The following is a 10,833-nucleotide window of genomic DNA, read 5'->3' on the forward strand; positions in this document are numbered from 1 at the left end:
AAATTTAGGTAGCAGACTTGAAAGAACAGAAATTGGGAATACACAAAGTATTTGTTATTCTATTTCAATATTTACTATTTACTGGATGTGGTTCAAACCACCCTGTGATTTGCAGTCGCTTCCTAAACCAGCTCTGGTGAAGACAGTATTAAAAACACGAATTAAAAGCTCATTACCCTCCCTGAGTGATTCATCCCATCAAATACCTGTGTCTGAGAGAGAGTGTTCACCTCAGATTCCAACTGCTGAGCTGGATTCCTCCGCCCTGGCTTCAGTTTCTGTGTCAAAACCACGGAATTGCTGGATGGGAGTGGTGCTGTGTTCCCTTTACCAGAGGAAGAAGGGCCACAAATTGCTTCCTTTGGCTTTGGGAGGGTGATGGTGTCTGTGTTTGCAGGGTCCAGCCTGCTACTGATCTCCCCTGTCCAAATAAAACATGGATTGCAGGTTTCATTTACGTGTTCTCAGTTATTCATTTAATCCCATGGCAAACTGAGGCCTCATCAGTGAGAGTCATGAATTACAGCACCAATGGCTTAACAGAGCTTCAGATTCGGGTGCTTAAAATTTGAAATGTGCAGGTAGGAACCCAGAAATGAACAGAAAACCCTCCCAGGGTTGAAGAGATCTGATTCCCACCCAGCTGCAAGACACAGGATTTTCCTGTGCTCTATGCCTTGCAGAATTTGGTGAATGCTCTTCACATCTTTGCTTTGGAAATAAAACCTGAGAGCTGGAGATGCAGCTGGAGGTTTTTACCAATGCTTTGTACCCACCTAGAGCTGATTTCTTGTGCTGCCTGGGGAACTGAGGGAAAGGAGCTGCTGTGCACACAGCACGGGGGGCTGGCAGAGCTCTCTGTGCTGCTGCAGGGATGAGCCTCTGTGGGCTCAGCGTACCTACAAGGAGATGACACTGCTGAACAATTCCAGCCAGGAATGAAAAGGAATTCTTGGCAACAAAAAAAGAATTAAGCAAAGGCAGACCCAAGTTCTACACCAACACTATAAAACTTTCAGTTTTCTTTAACAAAAGATTTCTATCTTTCAATAGTCAATATTTTAACTGAAGGAAGGTGAGCTGTGCCTATAAAAATTGATAAATACATGTGAGATATTGCACCAGTGCTTCTTCTGAAGTATTTGTATATCTATAATTACATGCTTGTACAATGCAATTTAATATGCAGAATAGATGAGAATTAACTCTTGCAAAGCACAATGTAATAATGTAATTATGACTACAAACTGATTGTTAAAACAGCTCAAGCCTAGTTAAGATTGAACAATTAATAACCAGCTGTTAATCGTGAATAGTTTGACTGGTATTTACACAAGAACCTCCACCACACACAGAATTCTTTGCAGCAGCAGCTGGACCCTGTGAGTTCTAAGAAGTGGCTCAGGATGATGCTCAGGACACACTCCACACCCTCCACCTGCAGCAAGTGGCCTAAAGTTCATTTCTACCCTGTACAATGTTAAAATCACAATTCCTGGAAGCCTGGAGGTGGCAGGAAATTCAATTCCCTTCTGCCTGCTGCAAACAGCAGCCCAGCAGCACCCAGGGGTGCCCTGGGACTCACCTTTGGGGGTGTCCCCTTCTCCCAGGGGTAAGGCAGAGCCCAGGGAGTGAAAGGCAGGCAAAGCCCAGGGGTTGGTGACCGGGGGACCTTTCCCTGTCTTCTGGCTGCACATCTGGGAAGAGACAGAACCTCCCTGAGCACATCTGGGATTTACAGACACTCCTCCACTCCTGCAGCAATAAATAATAAATACAACTTCTGCTGTGACTGTTTCATTAAGATTTAACAGTGCACCACTCCTTTTATTACTTGTGAAAATGCTACAGTGTTGTCTGCTGTTGTTATTTCAGTAATTTAAAATAAAGTTAATTAAATTTAATTGATGTCTTGTGTACTATTTAATGGAGGAATCTCAGGAAGTTTGCTCAGTTTTAAGGAGAGTAGTGTAAATACAGTGTTTCTTGACAGAACAGTGTTAAAAAATATAAAATGCACACACAGGCAAGGAACCAGAAGGAAGAAGAAACACTTTAAAATATTAGCTTTTAATGAGTGATTATCAAGCTTTTAGTACAATCCAGGCCAAGACTGGGATCTCAGAGCTCTGTTGTGTCCTAATTATTGAATAACAGCACCCAGCAACCTTCTAGAAAGGGAGAAGGAACTCTCAAGAGGGAAATGAGACAGATCAGAATTAACTGTTCCAATCTTTCCTCCCAATTTGTCTAACAACACTGCCCACAAGAGATGAGGGAGAGAAAAATCTGCACTTTCTATCATCACAGAGAACCTTTCAGAGAAATCCCAGTTATGGCCATTATGGAGCATCCTGTTTCAAAGGATGGAGCTGGATGAATCCTCACGTCCTGGTGTTCCAGGAGAACAGCAATAACCATGGAGCAAAGGTTAACTTGATGCCAGCTGCCATGAAAGTGGCTTAATACTGAGAAAAGGAGATTATAAACCACATTTTCCTGCTCACCTCAGCCCCAGCAGTTTGGTGAGGCCACAACAAAAACATATAAAAGGCAAGCAATTGAATTAAACAGTGATTTTTTTCCAGACTGTTGCTGCTGTAGCAGTAAGGCAGCACTGATTTTACTGCTGGTCAGTTTTATCCTAATTTAAATCTCAGTTATGAGGTTTTATTATGATAAACAGCACATGAAATGTATTTATTTTCATTGTATTCATAGAGATGTAACAAGGTACAAGGAAAAGCAGTTCAGGTGGAGGGTGTGAGTTCAAAAGCAGCCTGGAGGCTTGGTTTTGTTTTTTTTTTAATTGGAAATAGATATTTAGTTCTTTTTTGCTGCATCCTTTAATTTCTATAAAGTCCATGGCAGGTGTGATGTTAACAAAAATGTAATTTAATCTCTCCTTTGCACTGCCCAGTGCCATCATTCAGTAGGACACGGAGCTGATCCAAAATAGCTCCCCAAGAAAATTCCACCCAATCCTTCCACATTTTCCACCTTCATCTGGCATTGGCTCCCTCTGGAAGAATTCAGGGAGATACCAAAGCAAAACTGCCAAACTGCTTCTCCATTCTGGGAGTTACTGTCACTAAAATTAAGCCAACACAGTAAGGCTTCAAAAATAATATTTAGTCCTGCAAGAGAAAGGTTTACTTTTAACATCACTGCTTCATCATGAGCACTTGTAAAATTCAGTTTTGCAGGGCTGGAAGGGAGCTCTTAAATTGCAGGGCAGAGCAAGGCTGACTTGCCTTAAAATATGCTTGGAGTGTGCTAAAAAAGTATTTTTTCATTTCAAGTGCTTCTGAGTGTAATTAACCTGGGACACAAGAAAAACAATTCTATTACCCTTTCTAAAGTGTTTTTCTCCTGTGGATAAACCTCTCCCACTTTATTTTTTCTTTTTGCTTCATTTTAAATAGGGCACTTGTTGGAACACCACAGGGATTTTTCTGATTAGTTCTCGATTTGTTTTCTTTTTACCTAGCAATATTTAACTAGAACATCTTTTTTTGTTGGGTTTTTTTTTTTTTTTTTTTTTTTTTTTTTTTTTTTTTTTTTTTTTTTTTTTTTGTGGTAAATATATTTGTATTTTTTCCTCCAGTAAACAAACAGAGACTGGTATTAAATACAGAGAAAAGATGAGTATTGTGTACCAAACCAGGGATAGAAAGATGAGATTTGGTAAATAAATATCAGCAAATCTGAGGGTTTGATAGTGATGGGAAAAAAGGGACATAACAGATTAATTTATCATTCCATCTATCTTCTCTAAACTGTCATACTTGTTGTTAAGAAGTTCCTGTCAGGATTTGATGGACACAGCACTTCCCTCTATAATGGGAAAGAGGAAGCACAGCAAAATAAAATCAATGGAGCTAAGGTCACTTTTCAGTACGTTCAGGAGACTGTCAGGAAAGGGTTTGGAGAAGGTAGGATGAATTGGGAAAAATTGGAATGGTGTCTTTAACAGCAGATCCTTACCTTCTTTAAGCTCTTAAAGTAACCAGAGATGGCTGTGAGCTGTCAGCTTTCCACACATTTGGACAAATGCAGCTTTGCCCTTTGCTGACCTCCTGCTCTCCCAGCAATGCAGCTCCACGGGAATTCCTCCTCACAGGTGTGAGGGGGAAGAGAGGGAGAGCTCTGCTGAATCCCACATCTGCCTTTGGAACGGGCACCAGCAGCAGCACAGAAGGGACTGAGGGAGATAATTACTGCCCTGAACCTCAGTGTGTTCTGCACCTTCCACCAGGCAGCACGGGCAGGAGCAGCTGATGGGGATTCAGGGCTGAGCCCGCGCTGCTGCCCAGAGCCAGCTGCAAACCAGCAGCCCATGGCATCCCCAGCAGGCACGAGTCTGGCAGGGAATGCTGAGATGCACCCCTGCCTCGCAAAATGACACTCAATCTCCAATTCCAGATGACAAGAGCTGGAGAAAAACTTCAAACAAATGGTGACCTTTCAAAAGATTAATTTGTTTACCAACAAAGCGTTCTGCGTTTGTCAGAAGAGATGGGGGTGACCTTCACGTTCCCATTTCCAGGTTGAGAGGATGCTGACTGCACTCATCTGTTAACTTAACTCTCTCTCACCAATTATTTCCTTTTTACTTTTAGTGACAGGAGGATTTTATTCAATCACCGCGCTGCTTATTATGATTACACACCGTAATACAAATGCAAGGAGCTTCTTTTGATTCACTGTAGTGTGACATCAATTTGTTTAAGTCTCATCCTGCCACCACTGCCAGACTCTGTGATTTGGCTGTGATTAGAGCCACATGCCTGGGTTTAAAACACAATCAGGTTTGGGGCACCAAAAACCTGGATTTCTTCTACAACTTTCCCCAGTCACTTGAAATGAAAGGAATTGCCCTGCCTCACTTTATAATTTTGAAAACAAATACACTTTCTGGGATAAGCATTAATGATTAGCAGCATGCAAGTACTGAATAAAGAATGAATAATTGAAGATATGATTAGAATGGTTGTGCTCAAACAAGTGAGCTTAAAAAAAGCCCCAGAATCACTGCCATCACCATTAGAGCTACACTAGATAAGATGCAACTCATAAAGGCTAGAAATCATCACCATATTAAATTCTAGCTCATGAATAAATGAAAAGGTTCCTAAGTTTACAGTATAATATACATTTATAAGAAAACAAGGACCCAAAAGTGCCAGTATAATTCTATAACAGAACAGCAGTCCTATAAAAACAGAAGGTAGAGCTGTGAATCTTTTCTACATTGCAGCAGTGCATCAGAATTATTTTTGCTGCAATTCAGATTACTGTTCCTTTGGCTGGATACTCCATGGGAAGTATACATATTTAATAATTATCCACTCATCATTTTTCATCTCTTATCCAGATAGAGGCTGCAAAAGAAAGTGATGCCCAATGTGTGCTTCAAACAGAATTACAGCCCTCATTTTAAAATACCTACAGAACTTTGCAGAGGATGAAGCATTATTATGAGACCCAAAAAGGTCCAAAAGGCCAACACTTAATTGTTCTTAGTTTCTATGATAAAATCCAGCATCAGCAACTTTATAATACCAAAAGAGCAAGAAAAGACATCATTTTTGCTGAAACAATGAAATCCCGACTAATAATTTCTCCAACTACCCGAATGGCAGGACAATAAAAACTCCGGGTAGATTTGTGCTTGACCCCTCAGGTCACCTCAACCCCCGACTTTTTAACCTCACCACGCTTTCAACCTGCCTGAAAACTCCTGGAACACGCCCGAACGGCGCGAGACGAGCAATTAGTTTTTAATTTACTGGGGTGAGGGTGATTTTTCCAAGGATTTTTAATTTTTTTCGGGGGGAGCCGCTCGTTGACCCCGCGGGCGCCTGAGGGACGTGCGCGTACGGACAGCGCCCCCTGCCGGCCCGCCCATTCCCGCCGCCGCTTCAATCCCGATTTTATCCGAATTAAATCAAATTAGCTCCTATGGATCACATAAAATCCATCCTTTAAGCGGTGGTGGACACCACCTTTAACAACAAACAAGTCTCAGCAGTGGATTTTTGCAGGTTTTTTTTTACAGCCAGCCAAGGCAGGACGTGCCAAACCACACACTGTGCCCCAAGAGTTGAAAACTTTAAGAGAATAAATCAGAGAGGAAATATCTGCTTGCTTTTTAAGCCTGTCAGCTCCTCAGCTACTGTAAATATGTATCTGGGAGCCCAAGTAATTCACATTAAATGGTTATAATTTAAGTCCCCAATAAGTTTTGTGTGCTCAGTGCATGTTTCAGGGAGAGTGGTAAAACACATGGCTCTCTGCAGTCGGATAACATTCCTCTCTGTGAGTGTTTTAGAGTGGTTCTAAAAAGCTATTAGCCATGATGCTTCTTTCTAATTAACTCTATTATCACAGGGTTAGACAAATCACCTCTTAGTCTGGGCAACAGCTTCCCAAAAAAATCATTTTTTATACGTGGCAGCTCACAACTGTGCCATTCACAGATTGCCTTTATGTTGTTTAAAAGCAAACACCCCGGAATCTCTCCTGGAGCACTGGCCTGGCTGCAGGATGCTTCTGTCACATAAATTAAATTTCTGAAGAGCATCCCCATTGAGACTGTGTGGACCACAGTGCTGAGCTAAATTTGTGAACTTAATTGATTTTTTGGAGGGATGGCTGTGCCTACTCTTTTTTTTTCCTAAAGCATTCTTTGCTAAAAATATCTTTACATTCAGTTGCTGCAGAACAATCTCAGAATTGGCAGCAGAACAGAAATTTGCAGTTGCAGGAGGGAAATTTGGAAAAATCAAAACTTCATCTTGTACAATTTGAACACTCCCAGAGCAGAGAGAAAAATGGGCTTTTAATCCTTCCTTCTTTGGGTGACATCCAGAATTCCCCAAGCTCCAGTTCCTCTCCTCTGCCTGATTTTCCTGAGATTACTGACCATGCACAATCCATGTATATTCATATTTTTGGTGGGCTGGGATCTTGGGACATAAACCTGTTACATTTCAGATTTCTTTTCCCCAGTATTATCACTTAAAAGGTTTTGATCTTTGAACACCCATGTCAAAAAGCAGAAAATTATGAAGAAATTAATTTCATGTAGATATTTTATTCAGGACTGATAAATATTAACTGTAATAGTGCAAAACAATGCATGTAATAAACCCATAAAATAATAAAAGTTACTTACAGGAGCAGACTTTTTCTTAGTTATAAGTGGCAGCCTGGTCTCATCATTTGGATGTTTTAAACCAGCTTTATTATCCATGTTCTCTGGGTCAAGCACAATTTTAAAATCCATTTCCACCTGCTGCTGAAATATAGAATTGGGATAATTTTAAAATAACTGCACTGGGGCTGAAGAGTTTAGAGGCAGAAACTGGCTAACATGTTGTAAACTTGCAAAAATGATGGTAAAAATTAATATTATTTGACTCCACACAGAAGAGGGAATCACTGCCCTGCTGGACCAGAACATTGACTCAATGCAGGCACAGCACTTGATTATTAGTAAATGAGGAATTTAAAAACCCTGATAGTAATCAGAATTAACACATAGTTCTTAATGCACTCTGTGATCTGCATGGAATGAGTTCCAGTATTCTGCTAATAAAAACCATGATGATTTAAATCCCAGTGGACAGAAGATGACTTCACAAGTTTCTTCTTGTTAGAAGAAACACCTAAAGTATACCTATAAAACCCAGAGGGATGCCCTGTGGTTTTTATTACAGCAGAAGCTTCTTAAGTTGAAGGTATTTTCGTGTATATTCTAATGTATAAACATAAAAATAAATCCAGGAAAACTCCATTTTTTACAAATAAAATATGCCATAAAAAGTTCAAGAATCATTAGATGTGTACTTGAACTACTGAATGACTGTTACTTTCTGAAAGCACTAAAAATGGTTTAATTTATTTATCTGCACTATGTATTCTCTCTTCTTTCGATGGTAATTACAAGCAGATGTATCAATGAGATGCTCATTTAGATTTGGGGTTGTAAGAACACAAGTTATTATCCAAGCCAATTACTCTTTTACCCACATGGCTGCACAGAGACAGAAAGTTCAATTTTCACCTCATCAGTGCTTTTGTGGTATTTATTTTATGACTATAACACACCGTTATGCAGGGAGGAAAGTGCTGGTGCTATTAAAAAAATACAATTGGGGGGAATTGAGCACCTTTCAATTAAAACAGGAGATGATTCCCAATGCAAAATCTTCACTCATGACAGGGAAATGATCAATGCAGGGAGGGAAAGTGCCACGGAGGATAACAAGAATTGGAATTATTAACAGGAAAACACCTGATAAAAGTGGCTTTGACAGCTTGGATGAGTGGGAAGTGCCAATTCCACACCTACATGGGTGACACTGGAATTTTTCCCAATTAAATGTTGTCCTGGGCTGGGAGAAGGTTCCTGTCTCAGCTGCTCCTTCTGCTGAGGATTTTTTAACACTTTTAGCCATGTGGTGTTACCAGACCTGAATCCACGGGCAGGCAGAGCGTTATGGGATGCACAAGACACCAAACACCCCTGGAATGTGGCCCTGGCAGAACAATCGGGGGGTGATTTCAGACCTGAGGGCCCTGGCAGAACAATCGGGGGGTGATTTCAGACCTGAGGGTCCTGGCAGAACAAGCAGGGGGTGATTTCAGACCTGAGGGCCCTGGCAGAACAATCAGGGGGTGATTTCAGACCTGAGGATCCTGGCAGAACAATCGGGGGGTGATTTCAGACCTGAGGGCCCTGGCAGAACAATCGGGGGGTGATTTCAGACCTGAGGGCTCTGGCAGAACAATCGGGGGGTGATTTCAGACCTGAGGGTCCTGGCAGAACAGTCAGGGGGTGATTTCAGACCTGAGGGCCCTGGCAGAACAATCGGGGGGTGATTTCAGACCTGAGGGCCCTGGCAGAACAAGCAGGGGGTGATTTCAGACCTGAGGGTCCTGGCAGAACAAGCAGGGGGTGATTTCAGACCTGAGGGCCCTGGCAGAACAATCGGGGGGGTGATTTCAGACCTGAGGGCTCTGGCAGAACAATCAGGGGGTGATTTCAGACCTGAGGGTCCTGGCACACGCCTGGGGCTGGTTTGCTGCACCTCTGGACACTCAGGGGTTCAACTGGTGGCAACAGCAGCTGCTGCTCACAGGCACCAAAAGGAGGATTCCTGCTTGGGAGAGAAACAGGCAGCGAGGAGCCCAAAAATTACTTGGATTTTACCTGTTGAACCCACTCTGCTTTCATCCAGTTCTACCCAAATTACTATTTTTATTTAAATTTGCGCTTAGCAAAAGTAAAAGCACGGGAGTTAGCATACCACTGCTGGAGCCACTTAGAATTGCATTTACCTTTTTTTTTAACTTAGAATAGGAAATGACTAAACTAGCTTTTTCTAAGTCAATACTCCCATTTGCTTTACACGATCATGTCACCTCAGTTTTTGTGTCTTGCTGCAATAAAACATCTGTTTCACTTACCACTTAGGGGGCTCTTTGGAATTTACTTCTTTATTACCAGCTGAGGAAAGAGTTAACTCTTGGCCATCTATAACATTTAAATATTTTTCAGCGTATTTCTGTTAGAGGGGAAAAAAATATGTTTAGCCTATTACAGAGATATGAGAGATATTAACTTTATTTAACTCAGTTCATTAAGCAATCCAGGTCTTTGCTTGACTGAAAAGTTGATAAACTTTGTGCCTTTGTCAGACTCAAAATCTGATTTTGGGTGATGGCACAAGATCAGTTAATTGTGATGACCCAAAAAAGGGAACCATCACTCTGAACTGTAACGTCTGAATGATCTCACCAGTTGCTGACTGGGAAGGGATCTTGCAAGACAACAAATAAGTGGCCCAAGAGAAATATTAACACAGATTTAAAAAACAGAATCATTCTCTGGATCTGTTCTATTTTACTTACTCTCAGCCCAAGTTCAGTCCTTTCAGTGGCTTTTCTGAGGTCACAAATATCCACAGATTCTGCATTGCCTTTCAAGTTGGTTTTTTCCATTTTGAGCTTCTGAAGGTCTTCTTGAATCTAAAAAGCAAATTAGAACAGAAATTATACCTGTAACCAAACCCCATGGGGTTAGGTAGGATTTAATTCAAATTAAGTTATTCCTAAATACAGGAAAGAAAGATCCATGTGACCTCCCATACTTCTGTACTATTATAAATCAGAGAACACAAAGCCAATAACTTGAAGTCGCTGATTGCAGAAAAGCTGACAAAACTACATTTTAAAACAAACCTCACAAAGCAGTGACAAACTTCAGGAGTGAGATTCTCCGCTGAAGGAATGAAGTTCCTCACACGCGTGGCACAGGTGGTTTCACGGGGCAGGGCTCTCAAAAACCTTAACGAGAGACAGGAACTCCAGGCAGCCTGTGAGGAGAGCATCCCAACCCATGTCAAACTCCTGTATTTACGTTAACTAAAAGCCTCCGAGGTCTCAAAGCCCGCAGTGTTCACAGCCCGAGCCCTGCTCCCACACGCGCCAGCCGCTGCCCCTCAGGCAGGGCCGAACCCCGCGCATCCCGCATCCCCTCAGCAGGACCGGGCGCGCCGCGCCTCAGCCGAGGGGTGACCCGGGGTGCTGAGGGATAACCCGGGGTGCCGCGACTGCTCTGCCGGGGCAGGAGAGGCGGGTCCGGGGAGGGAGGTGCCGGTCCCGGCGCTGTCCGGACCCACCCGCCCGTGGCAGCCCCGCTCCGGTCGCGGCCATGGCGGCACCGCCGCACCCGGCAACGGGACGCGCCGGCCGGGCCGCACCATCCGCCCCGCCGCAGGTGGGGGGGGACAGCGCATCCAGCGGGGCCGAACCCGCGCTCCG

General features: G+C 42.7%; 1 protein-coding gene across 11 annotated transcripts in view; it reads right to left on the reverse strand.

The window, feature by feature from the left end:
• The window catches only part of IQCH (IQ motif containing H), a 52,959-nt gene extending 42,146 nt beyond the window's left edge, over positions 1–10,813 (reverse strand). For 3 of the 11 annotated variants that reach the window (XM_063412998.1, XM_063412997.1, XM_063412989.1), the window contains exons 1-8: positions 10,252–10,449; positions 9,922–10,038; positions 9,478–9,575; positions 9,059–9,170; positions 7,181–7,303; positions 1,586–1,697; positions 777–899; positions 207–421 (exon numbers count right to left, since the gene is read on the reverse strand). In XM_063412998.1, the coding sequence (XP_063269068.1) occupies positions 207–421; positions 777–899; positions 1,586–1,697; positions 7,181–7,303; positions 9,059–9,170; positions 9,478–9,575; positions 9,922–10,011 (873 nt within the window). In that variant the 5' untranslated portion in view covers positions 10,012–10,038; positions 10,252–10,449. Of the gene's footprint in view, positions 1–206; positions 422–776; positions 900–1,585; positions 1,756–7,180; positions 7,304–9,058; positions 9,171–9,477; positions 9,576–9,921; positions 10,039–10,251; positions 10,451–10,691 lie in introns of those variants that run through there. The other 8 variants (XM_063412990.1, XM_063412996.1, XM_063412995.1 and 5 more) reach the window with 8 other exon arrangements.
• Positions 10,814–10,833: the final 20 nt, after the last annotated feature.

Source organism: Prinia subflava, chromosome 15, assembly GCF_021018805.1.
Source record: "Prinia subflava isolate CZ2003 ecotype Zambia chromosome 15, Cam_Psub_1.2, whole genome shotgun sequence".
In the NCBI taxonomy this organism is placed as follows: domain Eukaryota; kingdom Metazoa; phylum Chordata; class Aves; order Passeriformes; family Cisticolidae; genus Prinia; species Prinia subflava.